The sequence below is a fragment of the Talpa occidentalis genome, unplaced genomic scaffold, assembly GCF_014898055.3.
Source record: "Talpa occidentalis isolate TD23 unplaced genomic scaffold, MPIMG_talOcc4v2.1 talOcc4.6, whole genome shotgun sequence".
NCBI lineage: Eukaryota > Metazoa > Chordata > Mammalia > Eulipotyphla > Talpidae > Talpa > Talpa occidentalis.
This window is the reverse complement of record NW_023604972.1, coordinates 7,731,162-7,752,840: the sequence shown is the minus strand read 5'-3', so window position 1 is coordinate 7,752,840 and position 21,679 is coordinate 7,731,162. Positions and strand designations below refer to the sequence as shown.

The following is a 21,679-nucleotide window of genomic DNA, read 5'->3' as shown; positions in this document are numbered from 1 at the left end:
AATTGTGGCATAATTGATTTTTGCATGTGGTTCATTTGGGTTAAACCAATTAGGAGCTCTCAAGCAAGATATTTGTTGTAACAACTTTTTGCTGTGAAAATGTTTAAGCACGTATAACATTAGAGAGAATCTTGAAATGTATTCCCCTTGTTCTGCCTCAAAAATGATCAATGTATGCTAATCTTATTTCAGTTAGAGCCATAGCTACTTCCTGCATCTGGATTATTTTAAAGCAATCTCAGAAGTGCTCAAATATTTCAGAGTGTATGCTGAAAGATAAGTATTATTTTATAGCATGTCCATAATAGCATTATCACACTGAAAAAAATGCACAGTAAATCCTTAACACCACGAAATAGCTGGTCCGTGTTCATATTTAACCCAGGTTTTCTTCCAGTACTCATAATGTTTTGTACTTTTGTCACGTAATGTTTTTACAATTTTCTCTTCAAATGAGGATGTAATTAAGGGTTTATATATTGCAATTGGTTGATAGGTCTTTTAAGTTCCCTTAATCTGTAGTGTTATATAAACACACACACACATATAAACACACACACACGCACACACATCTTTACCAGTTTAAGAAACTGGGGTATTTGTCCTGTGGTTTCGATTGGATTCTGCTGATTGCCCCCTTACAATGCTTTTTAACATGTTCCTCTGTCATCGTATTTCCTATGAGTTGGTAGTTTTGTCTAGAAGACTGCACCAATTCAGACTCAATCATTTGGTAAGAAAATGTCCTAGGAAGTGTTGTGAAGTTCCATTAGGAGGTGCATACTGGCTGGCTGATTTCCTCTTTTTGCGGTATTAATAATTTATAAATTCTATTATTTCATCTTGGTGTCACAGTTAAAATTCTACTAAGAAAAACTATTCATCACTGATCTTGTTTTCTGGTGGTACAGTTCACAGTGGAAAAGCAAAACAAATGCTTACTATATATCTTGATTATCTACATTAAAAAATTAAGGTTTTTTTCCCCTGACACCCCCCAGAGATGACCAATGTGCTTTTTTTTTTTTTTGGGAGGAGCACATCACTATAAATTTATGGATTTAATATGTTTCAATCCATTGCCAGTATTGTTCATATTGATGTGCATCTTTGATATTCAAGTGTTGGCTCCATGGTCCTTTGAAATGACCCCTATAACCTTTGACAGCTTCTCTCCTTTTTCCTTCCTTGCTATAAGAAAATATTTTAGGGCCATCTTCAACCCTTCCTGCTGCAAATCTGGGATCAGCCATTGACCCAAGCAGCCTTATTTCTTATTAGTAGGAAATGGTGTTTGGAGACACTGCTTGCCGAGGGTATCGATTGAGATGAGATTGTTCATCCTTCCCCTTTTTCAGCAGCTTATTTTTTAATAATCAGGAAAGCTAGTGAATTATATATTTTAATCCTAGTCAATTTTTAAAGACTTGCAGAGTGACAACCTCTCTCAGCAACCCATTCCAGCATTTAATAATCTTTTTTTTGCTGAATTACTTGATTGTGGAAATTATTCACAATAGCAGAACTGATCTAAGTAAGAATGTGGAAAAATGGCCTTATAGATATTCGAAAAGTAGTGTATCACCTTTCAGTACATTTTACTTTTTCATTTGAGTAAAAAATACGTACTGAGAGTTTTAAGACTGCTTTCATAAAAACCTGGTCTTAGAAGCTATTTATTCCTGAAACATGTTCAAGATAATTTTTATGCTAATACAGGTTTAGGAATAACTTGACATGACTCCTGACAGATTAGGAGACAAATGGATTCTGATGGGCATGGAGGGGACCATGTGGAGTATAGGGGATCCACAGGGGGAGCCCCAATGTGGTGAGAAGGGGAGGATAAAATGGTAGGAGGAAGCTGCACCAAAAGCTCAGCTATCAAATTGAAGGGGCATCTCAGTATTGCTAACTGAAGCCCATACAAGCAAGATAGAACCCTGTGAGCAGAGGAAGAAATCGCTGCTACTTTCAGGGACAAAGCTGAGGTTAGGAGAGGAATTCAGGTGTCACTGCAGGCACACCCCAGTGGAAACAGCTGCATTGCTTTCATCTCATTGTCTTTCATCTTAACAAGGACAGTTTTCTTGCATTCAGTATAAGCCAAGTTTTTGGTTTTTTGTTCCCCCTCTCAGTAATGACGGTTGATTTGTGAGTACAGCCATTTATCAATTTGGGAATTCGTTATCATTCTTATTTACATACCTGTCTTGTAGAAAATATTTTTCTCTTTTTCTTTAAATAACATTTGCAAATTTGGTGTAGCAAACTGTTGGGACACCTGGCTGTCCTCCTGAGGTCTAATTTTGGGGTGCTTGTCTACCACACAGCCCATGAAATGGAGCCACACCTAATAAGAGTTTTGGCTTGCTGAGATCTCCACAGTTTCCTTCCACTTTAAGAACACGGCTCTGTGAACAGAGCAACGAACCGAAGGATTGTTGTTATTCTTGTGTTCATCTACCAAGTTTCCCCCACCATCATCTGTAACATTCACTCGCCCAGCCAGCCACCCTTTCCAGGACTTTTCCCATCATTCAGCCTCTTTAACTGAAAGATAAAATGACATTTATGAATAGTTGTCAAGTGTATTATCCTATGTCTTCTACATCTGTGATCGATGCTGACTGGCTACTCTGGGAGTCAAGGTTCATGGGATTAAAATAAGACCATAGGAAGTAAATCAACAATTTTTTTTTTTTTTTACTTTTGCTATAGTGAACTTTTATTTTTTTTTTTATTATTTGCTGTCAGCATTCTTTTTTTTTTAAATAATAAATTTTATTTTATATTCCCCCATACAATTGCAAACGCCCCATTCTGACCCCAATCCCTCCCCTCCCGGCCCCCACCCCCCAAAAAGTGTCTCTGGTTCATAGTTTTTTGTTGATTTTGATTTTCACTTTCTTATAGTTATTCATTTTCCTGGTCCCTTATTTAAGTTTTCTAGATTCCTGCTATGAGTGAGACCATCCGGTATTTTTCTTTTTCTTTCTGGCTTATTTCGCTGAGCATGATCCCTTCCAGCGCCATCCATGTTGCTGCAAATTGCCTGTGTTTATCTTTTTTGAATGCTGAGTAATATTCCATGGTGTATATGTACCACATCTTCTTGATCCAGTCATCTATTTTTGGGCATTTGGGTTGTTTCCAAAGCTTAGCTATTGTAAACAGTGCTGCTATAAACATAGGGGTGCAGGTGCTCTTTGGAATGGATGTTTCTGTGCCCTTTGGGTAAATACCTAGGAGTGGAATTGCTGGATCATATGGAAGCTCTATGTTTAGTAGGTCCAGAAATCTCCACACAGCTCTCCATAGTGGTTGGACCAGTTTGCACTCCCACCAACAGTGTAGAAGAGTTCCTTTTTCTCCACAACCTCGCCAACATTTGCTGTTGCTAGTTTTTTTAATATGTGCCATTCTCACTGGTGTAAGATGGTATCTCATGGTAGTTTTGTAAATCAACAATTTTTACCAACAGACTTATAAAGATTAAGGAAGCAGAAACACAGTCATGGTGAAGTTGTGGTGAAGCAACAGGATTTAAGCTGGAGACCATCTGCAATGGTCCCTCTGTCCTCAAAAGCAGTTTGACAATATGATGGCTCTTAAACATGGTCATGTACCTTCCTTCTCTTCTGAGAATCCATCCTAAGGGAACAATCTGAAATATGAAAAGAGCACTAATGCAAACCTTTATTCTAAGCAGCATTATTTGTAGGAAAACATTGGAAATAACTTGAACTTCCAACAATAAGTATATGTAGTAATAAAATATGATTGCAGTACATGATGAAATTTTATGTCTACATTAACCATTTATGTAGATATTTATGAAGAAAAAACCACTTCTAATGGCAAATATAAAAGTGAGAAAATGAAATTGAATACATACCATGAACACAATTTTTTAAATAAATACCTTAAAATATTTACATATAAAAGCAACGTGGCAGGAAGCAGACCAGAATGCTGATGTGTCTGTTTCTTCATACTTGTGCGGATACAGGTGATATTATTCGTCTTTTGATGTTTTGTAAGATACGTAATCATGCTTATTTAAGCTCAATATGTTCACGACAACAAATGCAGAATCTATCATTTATGCTGACCTTTCAATTTTTAGATGTGTTTCTGTTGAGGCTTCTTTCTTTTCTCATCTCTTGCTTCCTGTTTTCTTACCTTAGGGGAACCTGAATTAGAGTCCATATTATGTATAAGTCTTATAGATGCACATCAAATGCACATGGACCCCCTAAAATTATAGGATATATGTACTCTCTTTTTAAATAAAGGACATTTTGGCCTCCCTGGTGGCGCAGGGATTAAAGTCTCAGTGCTATCAAGCTGTCACCATTCACTATGGTAAGAGTTGGATTCCCAGCCAGGGAGCTGACACACATGGCGCAGGAGACCTCTCCCGTCTCACCTGCTGCTCCCCTCAGCAGTGTATTTCAGTAGATCTGCCTTTTCTGTTCCCCACTCTGTCTCTGGTGAATCCTCATCTCCCTCAACTCTGGCCTACACCCCAGCTCTTGTATGCATAAATAAATAAAAATAAATCTTTAAAAAATAATAAAATAAAATACAGGACATTTTAATTAGGAGAAGTTTTTTAAACTGTGGTTCTTTTGATTTATTTTTTACTTTGATAATGTATTACTTTTACAATGAAAATAAAATGATTTTTAAAATATTCCCTGAGCCATAAATATCTATATGAGTTTCATGCATGTGTACATAATATTCATTTTGTGCTTGCTTTGTGGTGTGGTCTGTTGAATATATACACATTGGTTTAGGATTCATCAGCCATTTCTCATGAGCACCTGTGTTGTGCCTGGCACTGTGCAAGGTACAGCTTCTGAAGGGGACACTTTCTGAGTAATGCATGGCTCAATGGTTTAGCAAATATTCATCAGGTGTGTTGTTGTGCCAGTGTCATAGGGTGTAATTACACGAGCCGAGATGGCACAGCTGCTGCACACAGACGCTGTCGCCTATTGGGACCATTATCGTCGATGCAGTCTGCCTGAAACTTCTTTAACCATGACTCTAGAGAAGAGAGCAAGACATCAGCACTTTTTATGACTTAGGAGTAGGTTCTGCTACATGGAGCAGAAAAATCCAAACAAATTAGAAGTTTTTCCTGTAGTGCATAAAAGAGGACCAGAGGCACACGGTTGCAGGTTGGTTTGGAAGCCAGGCAAGCTGTAGACCTCATCCTCAGGACAACTGTCGGAGAGGAGAGGGGTGAAAATGGGGCTTTCCCTCCCATTTAAGGAAACTTCCAGGAAGCCCACCTAATGCTCTTGCTAACCCATCATGAAGTAGATCTTAGCCATGTAGCCACAACCAGCTGCAAGAGAGTCTGGAAGAGAAAGTATGTTAGTAGGCTACCTGCTAAAACTTGAGATTCTTGGAATAAACTAAGCAGGACACCAGTGGTGCACTGGTTAGCCACCAGTGCCACGCCAAAGAGGGGACTCCAGGTACAGAGAGGATGCAAAGATCATCACTGTTCCAGCCACCAGGAGTGGGGGGTCTAAGCCCTTCTGCCCCCTGTGTCTTGGTTTTGAAGTCATCAAGGAAAACGCAGTGCACTGCATGGGACACTTCACCCACGATGAGAAGAGGAAGAGCGGTGAGCTTGTCCCCACCACTAGTGAGGGAATGCCCAGCTGCCCGTAGAGGGAAGTTGTGCAGCTGAAGGACTCCTCCCCACCCTGCAGTGTCTGAAATGCTGGAAGCTGGCGCTGTGCCTGAGGGCTGATCAGAGGCTGATCAGAGCAAAGGCACACACATTATGCCAGGGAACGCTATTCCCACACCAGGCCGTAGACCCCATACAGCCTGTGGGCTCTTGGGCTCTACGTAAGAAAGTGTTTAGGACCAAAGCTGTATATTTTTTTAAGTACCCCCCCTCCCCACCAACATCCTCTATACCACATTGGCCCTTCCTTCCCCTCCCCCTTCCTCTTTAACTCAGAAACCTTACCTTGTTTATGAGTGTCTGCCAGGTTATAATTATTTTGCTTTGTCACTTCATCTGTTATGAATCCCTGTTTTACTCATCTATATGAAAACATCCCGTATTTGTCTTTGTCATTCTTACTTTAGTACACATCATTCTCTCCAATTCCCGCCATTTTGCTGTAAATGGTGACATTGCATGGCTCCTTAGAGCTGAACAGTATGAATGTACTACATCTTCTTGACCCAGTCCTCTGTTGTTGGGCAATTGACTTGCTTCTCTGTCTTAGCTATTGCAAATAATGCTGCAATAAACATCACCGAGCATTGAATTTTTGAGTCGATGGTTTCATGTTCTTCAGATCAATGCCAAGGCCAATCTAATGTAACTGGATTTGAGGTCAAAAGATTCTGCTTGTGAGTTTGCCTTTCCCAACACAAATAGGCATCTCCACCTCAGTCCATGGTATGGTGTGTTAAGGGGACCAACAAGGCATGGGTAGATATTATGGGGGAGCAGAGAGGGATGGGATAAATTTCCCCTAACCTCTTTAAGAAAAAAAAAAGGAAGTAGATTAAAAAAAAAATCACATCTCTTTCCAGATCTTCACACAGGAAGAAAGAACTTGTAGAGGGTAGCTAAGGGGAGAGGGCTTGCAATTTCTCTGTCTGGAGGGAGGACTTCCGTGCACTGTGGTCAAGGAAGGGAGGTAGGAATAGGGCAGAGACACACCAGGAAATCAACAGAGGGAAGAAGCCACCCTCCCCAGGTGGGCCAAATGGTGTGACTACTTGAGGGCTAGTTCTGCCCAGGAAGTTCAGCCTGCCTGCCTTAACCCAGCGGATGGCGTCTTAGGCTCGGGACTCTGTGTTACAATAGAGAGAATTAAGATTTTAAAGTCAGACACATTTGGGTTCATGGCACAGTAGCATATCAATATTATATAAGTACAAAAACGAAGTCAGCCATGGTTGGGAAGATGTGGCAAAGATGGCCCAAGGGCCATAAATGGATCATTCCGTTTTGCTAAGGTGTGGTTTAGACAAGAGTATCTAGCTTGAATCATACTATTTATCTGAGGATAGGGCAGAACATGCAATAAGTGGATTAAAAAATGTTTCAAGAGATTTCCCTGCCACCCCCACCCTCCACAACAACAGAGGAAATGAAGTTCCATTTGGAATGGGGGAGCCAATGTATTTCTTCTGTGTTGTGAGGTTTGCCTTGCAAAGCTATGTTGTAAAAATGTGAACATTCATTGTTTTGTTGCCTATATGGAACAAATGGGTGTGCATGTCTATCTAGATGGGCACACGGCACCTGCTTTCAGAATTTAAGTTGGGAAAATCATCATCTAAGTAGGTGAACCCAAAGAACTGCTAGTTCTGCTTTTGAGTTCGTACGACTTCCCTGGTGTGCTGGTGATAAAGTTGGATGCTCCCAACTTTTTACTTTTCTGTTAAAATAGTTCTGTTAAATATTACCTGTAAGTGGTGTTCAGATTTCTTTTTCTTTTTTATTAAGGTATAATTGACATATAACATATTAGTTTCAGCTGCACAACATAGTAACTCGATATGTGTAGATTTTTTTCTTAGAATTTTATTTATTTTTTAATTTTTTAATTTTATATATATTTTATATCATTCATTCTTCATTTTTGTACAATGTATGCATTTTCCTCTTGGTTTATAGTCCCAGAAATTCCCACCACCCATTCACCAGTGAACCATCACCATGGTCCCTTGTGCGCTTCCCACCCCTGTTTTGATCCTACTCCTTTCTTTTTTTGATACTGCTTTTATTCACAAAAGACATCCCACTCGCTCACATGAATATCTGCTGACCGGCTGGCTGAGGAAGGGGGCTACCCTTTGCTTTGCTTTCCAAAAAGCTGTATACAAGACATTCAACATTTGAAGGACAAAATGGTCCCTTCCTAGGTGCCCCGTGTTATGTAGCGGTGACACGCCCTAGCAGGCAGGCAGGTGTGTGAGTGTGGGAGGAGGAGCTCTAATTAAGAGCCTTCCACAGGTTCCGCCCTCGCCCTCCAGTCTAAATTGCTTGGGGAGACATTTGGGTTTTCAGTTGCTCAGAAGCTTATGCCTGGCGGCTCCATGCCATGTGCAACCAGGTGCCTAGCAACAGCTCTCTGGTGGGTGATGGGGAGATTTAATTAGCGTCTTGGACTCCATCAAGAAATCCATTTGGAGCCCATTTGCTTGCAGGAGTCCAGCCTTATTCAAGACCTGTTCAGTCCATTTCCATAAAGGAAGGGGCGGCAGCTACCGTGCCTCTGCCCTCCCACGTGTCTCAGCACTCCAATTTAGGACTTCCTTCTTAGATGGAGCTACTCCCCTATTCTGACTTGGTGTCAGGAAGGTTGGGCTGCCTTCTGCACACAAGGGGGTGACTAGGGCAGTGGTGTTGGCCTGTGCCTGCTCTGGCATTCCAGGATTGATTCTTCCAGAGTGGGGTGGTGTGGGGTAGATGAAGATGGTCAGGCATTTACTCCGCTGGCCTTTGTGGCTACCACCTGCGGCCTTGATTGTGCCAGTGCAGGAAGCGCTTGGAAACGTGGGCTTGGGGCACACACACCTGATTGTGGACACCTGGAGTATGGTGTGGGCACACATATGTGCATGCCTGGGCCTGGAGACTGAGGCTATAAGGGTGGCATCACACAGAGAACGGCTATGACAGCAGAAGGGCTATGACAGGACACGAGCGACGGCTGAGAGAGAAAGCGAGCACGAGAGAAGGCCAGAGACAGCCCAAAGAGAAAAGCATACAGATTTGTGGCCTCCTGGCCCCCAGCCCTCTGCCTGCCCTGCACCTGGTTGCCGCACTACAGTTGGCATAGAATGATCATTAAAGCCTGAAAAAGCCACTGAGGACTCTGGACTCTCCTTTACCTGTCTGCTCGAATTGAGAGAGAACCTGCCCCGTGCCTGCTATTTTGGCACAACAGGTGGCCTGGACACCCCCTCAGTCATGGAAGCTGGTGAGTCCCTGCAGCCTCATGCTCGGCCAGCGGCCCTGCCACTCACCCTTGCTGGTAGCTGTGGAGCCCTTCTCTGCTCTAGCTCCAGCCTATGCCCCTCCCTAAGCTCATCTTCTGCCTCCTGCAGTCCCCTCGCTGCCCCCTTCTATCAGGACTTCAAAGCTTATAGGAAAAGAATAGAGAGGGTGATAGGGTTCTGCGGAGAAGGATCTAGTAGGATAGACAGATGAAAGATTTCTTATAAGGAATTAGCTCACGCGATTGTCCTACAATCTGTGGTCTGTAAACTGGAGACCCATGAGAGCTGGGGGTGAAAATCCTAGTCCTAGTCTGGAGAGATATTTCATTCATTCAACAAATTTGAGTGCTGAGGCCCAGTGGAACTCATGCCCTACTCCTCTGAGGATAGAAAATGCTGTCTCAGCTCAACGCTCAAAGAGAGTACATTCTCCCTGGCCAGGCCTTTTGTTCTGTTCAGTTTTTAATGGATTGTGTGAAACCCACCCACGTTGGGGCAGGCAATCTGTTCCACTCAGCCTACCAGTTGCAGTGTTACTCTTATCCAGAAATAGTTTAACAGACACACCCAGAATAATGTTTAACCACATATTCAGGCACCCATAGCCCAGTCAAATTGACAAAGAGTTGTATTCCCCATTACTCTAGAGAGGCAGAATCTTAGAAGAAAATCTTCCTGCCTGACACATGAACCACAGTTCCCCCAAAGTATGCATCCATCTTATTTCAGAGTCTGAGTTCTCAAGCAATTGAATGTTAAAAATGCAGATCCTGGCCTCCCCTGAGACCTGTGACGGGGTGATCTCTGGGGTAAGGCGAGGGAGTCTGCAAGATCGCCATGTGCCGTGTAAACAAGATAAAGCCCAAACTCCTTAACACAGCTGCCAAACACTGTCTGACCTCTGCCTACTTGGCCAGTGCTGGGTCATGCTGCCTGCCCCTTCCTGGCCACACCCCTCCCCTGGCTCTGGCCAGGAGGACTCCCTTAGATGTCCCCTTGTAGTCTACTTTATTCCATGCTCTGCTATTTCCTGCTCCTCATACTCTCCCCCATCTGTATTCTCCTCCCCTTTCTGTCTACCTAGCTGACTTTGCTCATCTTTCCAAACCCAACTTAAGTATCCTTTGTCCTTTGATGCTTTTTGTAGGGGGCAGGACTAGGGCACGGTGCAGGTTTTCTGATCCCATGCAGACCGGGTAAAGGAGGAGTCAGAGTCCTCAGTAGTTTTGCAGGTGTTTTATTTGGGGGTTCACCAGGCATATGGCAGGTAGGGGTGCAGGCCTCCCAGCCCCCAGCAAGTCTTCACTCTATCTGGGCTCTCTAGCGTTCGTTCTGCTGCTTCTCGGCTTCTCTTTCGGGTTCTGCTGCTGCTGGCTGGGACTGCTGGCGTCCCCCCGTGACACCGCCCCTAAAAAGCACAGTCCTAACTCAGCTGAATCCCATCCACCCATGCCCACACCCTATTCCAGGCGCCCGCCATCAGGCATGCATTCAGGACAAGGATCCATCATCTATCCTGATGGCGGAAGGGCAGAAAAGCCCGACATTTTCCTTACCCTACACTTTTCTGTTAGGATAAAAAGATATTTCAGTCATTCAAATATTCCCAGAGTCCTTTCCACATGTCAGGCACTATTCTGGGCTCTATTATAGATATAACTGATAAAAAAAAAAAAACCTACCTGCATATAGCTCAAAATACAAATAAGCAAAAAGCTCTCCATGTTAATGTTAAATTTATAACATGTCAGATAAAAGCGACATGGAGAAACACAGGCAGGGAAAGATATGGCCACAACAAGGATTTCTGGGTAATCAGGGAAGTTCATTAGTGAAAGAATGACCACCTGTTTTGGTGGCTAAGGCTGAAAGCATGATTGGAGAAGGCTCAGGGGAGGAGAGATGAGAAATTAGTGGCAATGGATATAAACACAGTGCTTGAGGAATTTGCAATAAAGGAGTATAGAAATTGGAGGTGAGATCAAAAGAAGGTTTTTATTAATGATAAAAATTAAAGTACATTGAAATGTTGATGAAGTTGATCCAATAATGATGAGGCAGGAAAGAAAAGGGATGAACAATGAGTTCATTCCCTCCCTTGTGCTTTTCTTTATGCCTGGCATAAAGAAAAGACTTCTAGCAAAGCACATTAAATACCCATAAATGTATTAATGTTGGCATACTCGCCTCTCTCTCTCTGTATTAGTTAGGCTTTCCTGCAATAGTGCTGTATAACAAACAACTCTCAAACCTCAGTGGCCTGCAGGGACAGTGGTTCATTTCTTTTTTTTTTTAATTTTTATTTTTTTATAATAAATTTTATTTTTATATTCCCCATACAATTTCAACCCCCCCATTTTGACCCCAATCCCTCCCCTCCCTCCACCCACCCCCCCCAAAAGTGTCTCTGAGGTTGGCTGCTCTCTGCTGGGCTTGGATGAGCCAGGCTAACTCCAGGGGTTGGGCTGGGGTCCACATATCTCTCATTCTAGCACCTGAGGTTACCCTGCATGTTCTTTTTCATTGTAGATGATGAAAGCACAATAGGGCAAGTCTAACACATGGACGCATGTATGGCCTCTGTTTGTAACAAGTCCACTCACATGCCATTGGCCATAGCAAGTCACACACCTATGCCTAAAAGGGAAGAAGAGTTAATGCTGTGCATAGATGAGGAGGTACACAGCGAGGAAGGGAAAATAATATGGACAAATAATGTGACCTGCCACATTCTGCTGGCCCTTCAACAGAATGATCTTATTTGTTTGATTTTTCCTGTGCCTAACACTGCAGTAAATGCTGCAAAAATAACTGAATGAATGTTGCCAGCTGCTTTTTTTTTTTTTAAACAAAACTCATAGTTCTATGTCTTTTAATTTTGGATCTGGAAGGATTTGGGCTTCATTCCCTGCATCTGTGCTTTTTTTAGCATTATTTTTTAACATTATTTTAGCATAATCTTATAGGCAATAATATTAATAATGGTAAAAATAATAACAGATGGCATTTCCTAAGTGTTTGTGCCAGGAATATTGTTCAGGGTTTTAGGTTCATGATGTCATTTTTCTCTCCAAACAAATCTATGTGGTAATTACTGCTCTCTCCATGCCAGACATTAGGTGACTGAGAATCAGAGAGGCTCAATAACTTACCCAAGGTCACACAGCTAGAAAGAGGTGGAGCTACAATTTAAATCCAGGCCAGCAGGGTCTGGTGCCTCTTCTAAACAGCATACTGTAGCATCCCTACATGACCCAATGTCAGTTTTTCCGTCTGTAAGATAGGTGTGAACTCCACTTTGTTGTTAGGCAAATTGTGATTTTCAAGTAATTGAAAAATAGTATACAAATCACCTGGTCCAGTGAAGTTATACCCTGGGCACTCAACAAGTATTACTTTTTTCCTTTCCCATTTCACTTCTGATTCCTGCTCCTAGACTTGATGCAAACTTTCCTCTGAATCTGATCTGATGCTCATAATGCATTAATTATAGATTTGTTATACCTACAATAATCAACCTCAACAACCCTAACAGGCCCCCTGCTGAAATTTTCTCCAAAGTCAAACCATTAGCAGTGGATCTCTAAAGCTCTTGGGAAGACTTCGAACTTGGTCATATTTCATTTGGCTGTGAATTATTCATGTCCCTTGATGGTTTCTGAAGTCAGCCTCCTCCCAAGGAGGTGGATTTATAAATGAGGCTTGGGCCAGTCACTCTGATGTGTCTGTTTAGTAGGTGACAAGCAAAAGAAAGCAAGTGTCAATCAGTGGTAGGAGGTGTTGCCAAGTGCGCGCCAAGACACGAAACCCAGAAGACGGTGGGTCTGCTCAAAATTTCAGCAATTTCAGACACGGGGGAAGGAGAACAGACTGTGTCTCCAAAAACAAGGGATGTGTCCTTTTGATGGAATAGGCTGAGAGGAGAGAAGGAAGAAAAAGCTAATGAAGACCCCTTAAGTGCCAGACACCCAAGAGATGTGATCCTATTTAATCCTCAAAAGAACAAAAGCTGGGTTGTTTGTCTTTCTTTTTTTTTTTTTACAGAAAAACAAGGTTGCAAGAAGTATAATAATTGAATAACTTTTTTTTTTTAAGATTTATTTATTTATTTATTTATTTATTTATTTATTTATTTATTTATTTATTTATTTATACAAGCACTGGGTACAGTCAGAAGTGTGGAGGGTAAGAGAACTCACCAGAGCCAGAGCAGGGAACAGAATAGGCAGACTGATGAAATACACTGCTGAGGGGAGCAGTGGGTGTGGCAGGAGAGGTCTGTCATGCCATGTCGGACCCTCGCGGGCAGCCAGGGATCGAACCGGCACTGCAGAGGCTGCGGGCAGCTTCGCAGCCCAGCGCTCAACCGCTGCGCCACCAGGGGAGGCCCTGAACAACTTTTAAAAGAGAAGATTTGGAAAGTGTATTGCTCAAACAATTAGGTTTGTCTGCGAGTGACAGAATTAGGTTTGTCTGGCTGGCATGGCCTTCCACCTTGCCGGAGACCTGGGTCCTCTGATCTCTTGTCCTGCCACCCCAAAGTTAGCTTGGGGCTAATTTCACCCAATTAATTTTGTCCAAAATAGAACTCTGATTTTCTTCCAAAGACCTGTCTGCTTACAGATTTTCCCATTCAGTGAACATTTTCCTGTTGCTCAGGCCAGAATATCATTTTGATTCCTCAGCTACCCACCATGCTCCTGCCTTCCTTCACTCTCTTCTTCACAGGGCAACACGTGTCCCTGTCTTGTTCCTGAAGTGATGGAGAAATATTCAGTCTTTCACCTGTAATGTGCTGTTGTCCCCAGATGCCCTTGATCCGTTTGAGGAAGTTCCCTTCTCTGTCCAGTGTGGTGCATGTTTTTTTCACGGAGTGTTGGATTTCGTCAACTGCTTCTCCTGTGTCTTCGGAGACAATCGTGTGGCTTTTGTCCTTGATTCTAGTCATGTGGTCTGTTACAATGACTGATGTTCAGGTGTTAAGTCAACGTTGCATGCCTGGAGTAAATCCTACTCTGTCATGGTGTAAAATCCTATTACTATAGAGCTGAATTCTATTTTCAAGCTTTTTACTGTTTTAAATTTTTGCATCCCCAAGTGTTCTTTCTAAATAAGTTAGAGCGTTAAGCACTGACTGGGTTTCCAAGGCACTCTAGGGATCCCGGCCAGGAATGCTATCTCAGATACCCTCCCCGGGGCTTTACACAGTATCACCACCTCGCTCTGCTCACACCACTTCCTTGCTCCCTTACTGGTGTGTCCTGGGGGCAATTTCTAGTACCTCACTTCACACAAATATTCTCAGGTGCCGTTTGTGGGGATCAGCGTGGTCACCACCGTGGAGGAGAAACCTCTCTGGTCCGGTTGCCCTCACCCACACCCACTCTCCTCGCACTGACTGAGCTCTGTGCATTTCCTTGCAGGTGATTTATGCACTGAACACCCGCCAGGACGAGGCCGAGGCCAGCATGGAGGCCCTGAGGGAGGCCCACCAGGAGGAGCTCCAGATGGCCGTGGCAGAGACCCAGGCCCGGCTCCTGCAGGAACAGGGCCGTGCAGATGAGGAGGCCCTGCGGGAGCGCATCCAGGCCCTGGAGAGCGCCTTGGAGCTGCAGAAGAGGCTCACCCAGGAGGCACTCGCCCAGTCAGCCTCATGCAGGCTGGAGACCAAAGAAAGGGAGCTGAGGGTGGAGGCCGAGCATGCGGAGCGGGTTTTGACCCTCTCCAAGGAGATGCTGGAGCTCAAAGCCGACTACGAGAAGAGGCTCCGCCACCTGACTAGCCATGAGGCGCCCCAGTGGGGCCGGCTCTCCCAGGAGAGCCCTGATCCAAAGGGAGAGCCGGGCCGCGGCCCCGAGATGCGGGAGGTCCTGCTGGAGGTGGAGCGACTGCGGGCCGAGAACCAGCAGCTGAGCAAGGACTACGCCAGGAAGGCCGAGGAGCTGCAGGCCAACTACGAGAGGGAGAACGAGGCCATCCGGCAGGCCATGCAGCGGTCTGTGAGCGAGGCCCTGTGGCAGTGGCAGGAGAAGGAGACCGACCTCCGCAAGAACTTCCAGGTGCAGGAGTCGGCCCTGCAGGCCCAGGTCAGGAAGCTGGAAGGTGACCTGGAGCACAGAGGGCGCAAGATAAGTGACCTGAAAAAGTACGCCCAGAAGCTGAAGGAAAGAATTCAGGTAAAGCAAGATCTCCTACCTTTCTTTCCTTTTAAACTGATTTTCTTCTTTGAGGTCATTGATGTTGGTTTACAGCACTGTGTAGATGATTCAGAAGTCCAGGTTCACACATCTTCAGATGTTTATTACCTCACCACACCCACCAGCAAGGTACCCATAGTCTTCCTCATTTGGGGCACTAACCTGGTCCCTTGTCGTGAACACCTTATTATGTGTCGGGCACTGTCTGAAACACTTCCTTCTGCCAAAGCAAATGTTTTTATCCCCACTGTGTTCAACTACATTCAGCAATTATTTCTGAAAACCAGCTGTGTAGGCAGGAACCCTGGTGAGTTGGGCGTGGAAAGCTTAGACACTTACAGTTTACAGATGACAAGACAGGATGAAACTGAGAGGCATGAGAACCTGCCTAGCTGGACTCGCAGCTATGTTTTTGAATTCAATTCAACCGCTTTCTAAAGCCCCTGCCCATTCTGTATTAACTTGCCTGTGTTAGAATGCCTGGGAGTATGTGGCGAGTCAGACCATTAACCCATCAGTTATGTGATCCCACAGGCCCACAAAGCCCCATCTCTAAAAGTAGCAGCAGCTGATATCTCTCATGCTCCCTGAGCATTTTTTCTGAACCAGGCATTTTATTCGTTTCATCTTCACTAGAGAAAGGTTAAATAACTTGCCCAAGGTCACACAGCCCATCACAGCATGAGGAAGGCTTTAATGTACATCTCGCCATGGAGTTCTAGAGAAACGGGGTTATGCTGTGCAAGTCCCCACCTTTCAGATCTGAAGTCTGTGCACTTGGGAAGTCTGTTCAGAACTGAAACTGGAGAAACAAGTCACTTCCTGTCTGTTTAGGACCTGGATGTGCAACTCAAGGAGGCTCGGCAGGAGAACTCGGAGTTGAAAAGCACTGCCAAAAAACTTGGGGAGAAGCTGGCAGTGGCCAAGGACAGACTGATGCTGCAGGAGTGTCACGTAATGCAGAAAACTGGTGAGATGCCCTGTCTCTGGCTTCTTACAGAGGAAAAGGTGGCTTCTAGGTGGACAGCGGAGTGGAGGGCTTGCTGCTGTCCACCATCCCCCAACCACAAGGGCAGAGTAGGAGGCTTGGGATGTTAGATTTGACCTGCCTGTTGGGCGAGTCCAATGCCTGCAGGACCCAGGTAGCTGCCACAGGCCAGATCTGTGAAGGCATGATACACAGGACGTCTTGCCCTCAAAGACTTTGCCCCCATGCTGGCCACAGCACCTAACGTTCTCAGCACCTGCTTCTCCCCCACACTCAGATAGCACTTTGTTCTTTTTTTTGTGTAGTACTAACTATTGAGAAGGTGGCATCTTTTAAACACCATAATTTCAAATAAATATCCAGCATCATATTTAATTATGGAACCCTAGAGGCACTCCCATGAAAGTCAGAAATAAAATAGAGAAGTGTGCCTGAGTATGACTATTAAACATAGCTCAGAAAATGCTTAACCAAGTCATTTTATTTATTTCCTTATTATTTCCCTTGACATAATGTTAGTAACACTGCATATGATTTGGGTATAGTTTCACACCTCTTCAGAGGTATATTACCACAGCACGATCACCAGCGAAGCCCCGATAATCTTTGACTACAGTCCATAGGGCACCTTCCTTCCTTGTTCCCAGCCCCTACTCTGCCCCTCTGGTAATCTCAAGTCTGCAGTCAAATTTATAGTGTTTGTTTCATTTTGGTTTTGTCTGTTCCTTTGATTTATTTTTTATGTTCCACACATGAATGAAATCATCTGTTATTTGTCTTTCTCCTCAGTCATTTCACTTATGATAACCCCCTACAGGTCCACCCATGTTGTCAAAGATGGCAAAATTTCATCTTTTTATAGCTGTGTAGTATTCCTTTGTGTATCTATACTACATCTGCTTAATCCAGTCATTCATTGATATATTCTTTTAACAACATTTCGTAGTAACACTAGTGGACCTTCCCTATAATTTTGTGGCATAGATGTTGCCAGAATCACCTCACTGGTGAAGCAATGAGGCTGACAAAGGTTGAGTGGCTAGCTTAAGGCCAGCCAAGCAACTAGTTGGTGAGAGAGCCAGTATTTGCATCTGAGAACATCTGATTTTAAAGTGTCCTCTAGGAGGCTCCCTTATTGGAAAGTTCTTGAATACCTACAGTGTGACCAGCTTGATATTGGGAGGTACAACGTGGACTTATGCCTCCAGGAACCTCATGGGACAGTGACCTTATAGCCCAGGGCACACTTTGTCATCATAGATGTGAACCAGGTAGCAGGGACTGAAGCATTCAGAAAAGTAGAAATCACTATGGGATGGAAAAGTGTGGAGAAGAGAGGTTGTAGTTGAAACCAAAAGTGTGTGGAGGGTGTAGAGCACTGGTCTCAGAAGTAGGACATGAGTATCTCAGGGAATAAGGGAAGAAAATGAGCAGTTCTAGTTATATTCATTTTTTGTCTTATCCTTTAAATTCCTATCATATTTCCTATTGAATGTGTACATGTCAAGGGACATGTTCAATATTTTTAGAATACAGAAAGGTTATATTTGAAGATTGGAAGGAAGAGAAGTTCAGCTATTTAAAATCAGGTCATTACTGGAGCAAAGATGGGCACCTTGACCATGCTTGAACACCTGTGGGAGCAAGATTACATGGAAAGGTGGTGGGTAAAATAGTGGAATTGCAAAATAGGGACCAAATTGCGGGAAGCCGCAGACACCAGGCAAAGGCCAAGGGCCTTCCAAATGATGTTGGAGCTTATGCTTGCAGATAACATGAAGACGGAGCTCATTTCCGAGAATAAAGTCCTGGGAGAAGGAAATGACTTGGAAGCTGGTAGTCTTCATCCTCAGCAGGATCAGACCTTTCCCAAGGAGTGTCCATGCATGAAAGGAGGCACAGAAACACAGGTAGTGTCTGACCCAGCCCTGGGGTGGAGAAGTCACGGGGGGCTTTCCTGGAAAGAGCTTCAGGTGGAGACCAATCCCCAAGCAGATGGATCGACTTGGAACCTGCAGGTCCCACGCTTTCAGGGGTGGATATGCAGGAGTGAAGTTTTAGCCAACACCCTGCCAACTTCACATCATTTGAAACTAGGGGGCTGAGACTATAGCAGAATGTTCCCATCTTTTTGTCGCTGGCTCCTGGAAAATTGGAAACTTGCTTAGAATCTCCCCGCCCCCACCCCGCCCCCAATATGTTTCCAGTCCAAACAAAGCATTCTTTACAGACCTCTCTGGTATGGGTTGAAATAGCTGATCCTGTAACGATGAATACATGTCTCCAAAGAGCCCTTTCTCCATCCTGGCTCAAGTGAAGTCTTCCATGAATATCAAATATACAGTCTTGTAAATGTTATCATAATTTGTGATCCGTGTAGCAAAATCAGGTTATAAACACTAAAACGTAAACTTTGTACCAAAAAGAATGGTGATTCTCTGCTCCTCACCTCCCCCCACCCCAGCAGTTTTCAAGGTCCGTTTTCTTTTTGTAGACCCAAAAAGAGGCAAGTGTCGAGAAGGAATATATGAAGCAACAATATGAAGAAGATCTTCGCAAAATCAAAATCCAGACAGAGGAGGAGAAGAAACATCTCAAAGAGCAGCTAGTGAAGCGCCTGGAAGACTTGGTCAAGAAACACACGGTGGAAATGAAATCGGTTCGCTCCTCGGTAGAGGCTGAAAGGAAAAAGCTGCAGAAGGTGAGAAGCCCCTTTGCGGGGCACTGCTGGGTTTCATTTTCCTTCCTCCACCCCCTTCCTTTTGTCTTTTATTCTCCTTTCCTTTCTCAAGCTCTGAGTGTGCTCCTGCTGGGTATAGATATCAGCTGGTTCACTGACCAGGAGGAGTTCAGGTCTTTGTGGGGGAAACCAGGACTCCTAAGACAGTTGTGAGTCATTAAGGCCGGGAGTCATTGATGCGGGTGGAATTGTGTCATGGCATCATTTAACGTAGGGAAATTCAACACTTTCTGGATTCAGATCCCAGTGCAGCCGCCCTCAGCTTGGTGGCCACAGCCAGGCCTTTAACCTGGGCAGTGCAGTGGGGAATTCCGTGGGCCTCAGCCTCCTCACTTATAACACCCCTGGCATCTGTGAGCCCAGGACCTGCTGCCACCACCACCCTGGGCCCTCCTCATTGCCTCCAGAACTGCACTATTGTGGTAGCTACTAGACACATGGTTATTTACATTTACTTTAATTGCAATTAGATAAAATTTAACTGTAAACCAATGGTAAATCAATTAAAAATTATTTTAAAAGAAATTAAATAAAACTGGAAGTTCAGCTCCTCAGTGGACCTAGCCACATTTCAAGTGTTCCATAGCCTTGTATGTGGCTAGTGGCTACCAGCTTGGATAACACAGTGCTGAGTGTGCATAGCACAGTGCTCCGTTATATTATAGAACATGTTTCTCGACATGGAAAGTTTCCTTGGTGAGCACTTCTCTGGAATGATTGGCTCTGCTGCCCCTGGAGACTGCATTTGGCAGTCTGACTTGTTTGTACTTTTTACTAGATTTTGATTCGAAATCTGGGGTGGATGCATCTGAGTGGTGAGGCTTTGGTCACATGGCCATGCCCGAATTGCAAGGGAGTGTGGGAAGATCAGTCTGACATTTTCAGGCTCCTGGTGGAGGAAGGTGCGCTGAGGTAGCAGATGGACGATCTTCCAATTTTGTAAGCAGAACAGTGAGGAGCAACCCAGTCAATGGATGGACTTGACCATAGAAGGTGGAGCTTTCCGAGTCCCACTCCCTGAAGGGAGGGGCTGATGGCTAAAAGGGACAGAGCTGCGTTTGGATTTCTTCTGATGAAAGCTGACAACCTCTTATGTGTTTTCTTCTGTGTGTAATGTGACGTTTTGTTCTCTGAATGCTTTCTTTATCACTGATTTTTACAATTTGATTACGATATGCCACAATGCAATTTTCTTTGTCTTTCTGCTTGGAATTCATTAGAATTCTTGGTTCTGTGGTTTTATAGTTTTTATCCAGTTTGGAAATTTAAATCCATCCTCTCTCCTGCCACCCCCTCTTCTATGTTTTTCCACAACATTCTATTTTCAGCCTCTTGTCGCTGTGTTTCAGTTTGAGTAGTTCTGTTGCTGTGTCTTCAAGTGCACTCATTGTTTTCATCATCCAGTCTTATAAGTCCCATTTTTTTCATTTCCAATATCATAATTTTCAGCTTTACAAATTCCATTTGATGCTCAATGCAGTTTCCCTTCCTCATCTCATTATGTTACATTTTCCTTGAAATTTTTGTGCATATTTTTAAAAGATTTATCTTTATTTATTTATGCATACAAGAACTGGGGTGTAGGCCAGAAGTGCAAAGGGGTGAGAGAACTCACCAGAGACAGAGTGGGGAACAGAACAGGCAGATCTACTGAAATACACTGCTGAGGGAAGCAGCGGGGAGACAGGAGAGGTCTGCTGCACCATGTGGTTCAGCTCGCTGGCTGGGGATGGAGCTCATGCTGCAGTGGCTGGTCATAGCTTGATAGTGCTGAAACTTCAACCCTTGCGCCACCAGGGAGGCCCTGATATTTCTAATTGCTCTTTTACCAGTCTCATCTCCTCTCATTTTAGGATATTTTTCTGTTGACTGGTTCTCTCCAGGCTATGAGTCACATTTTTTGATTAGATGCTGGGCATTACGATGTTAATTTATTGAAAGTCTAGGTGGTGTTATTATTATCCTGTTATGAGTGCTGAATTTGGTTTTGGCAAGCAATTAAATTACTTGAAGCCAGCTTCATCCTTTCTAGTCTTTTTATGGTGGTAAAATGTAAATAGCATAAAAGTCTTCTCCAGACTTATTTTTGAGCTTGGTTAGAATGAGTTTTGAAGAGCACTTGCTCTTGTGCCACTGTAGTCCTGGTACCCAAAGGTCACCCCTCATGGAGTCTAACAGCCCATGTATTGAGTGCTTTTGGAGCTAGTTTCTCTGAGGGACATGTTAGGCTTTGTGCCGGTTGAATCATTTGCTGCATCATGAATTTTACCATAAATACATTCCAAATAGCAATGTTTCTTCTTGAAAAAGTTAATGTGTTTTCCTTTAAAACACCACTGAAATCTCTATTTGGTGATTTTCTGTGGTTGCTCATTTGTTCTTCCTGTCACAGTGGGTCATTCTGTGTCTTTTCTTAAATTAACTGTAACTGTGAACAACCTAGACACGGAAGCATAAGACAGGTGTGGGTCCTGCTTTCACACTTGCCTTTGGTGTTCCTTCATGTGAAATGGATGCAATAAAGCCTTTTTCCCTGACTTAAGTGAGAATAAAGTTCATGAAATTACTTTGAATTCTATAAATTAATGCCCCATGGAATGCCCCTTAGGTATAGGATTTATATATTTGAAAGCATCCGTCTCCTTCTTTAGCCTCATGTTCTTCGAGGTTTTTTTCCTCTTGCATTAGAAGAATAAGAACTTCCTGTTGAATCCTCAAGGGTACTGTGGACTTAGCTGGACTTAGGCATGCTTC

General features: G+C 43.7%; 1 protein-coding gene across 1 annotated transcript in view; it reads left to right on the top strand.

The window, feature by feature from the left end:
• FAM184B (family with sequence similarity 184 member B) overlaps nucleotides 1–21,679 on the top strand; it is a 63,310-nt gene that overhangs the window by 12,603 nt on the left and 29,028 nt on the right. The window contains exons 2-5 of the mRNA XM_037530548.2: nucleotides 14,424–15,176; nucleotides 16,032–16,167; nucleotides 17,956–18,095; nucleotides 18,680–18,886. Coding sequence (XP_037386445.1) covers nucleotides 14,424–15,176; nucleotides 16,032–16,167; nucleotides 17,956–18,095; nucleotides 18,680–18,886 — 1,236 coding nt within the window. The remainder of the gene's footprint in view (nucleotides 1–14,423; nucleotides 15,177–16,031; nucleotides 16,168–17,955; nucleotides 18,096–18,679; nucleotides 18,887–21,679) is intronic.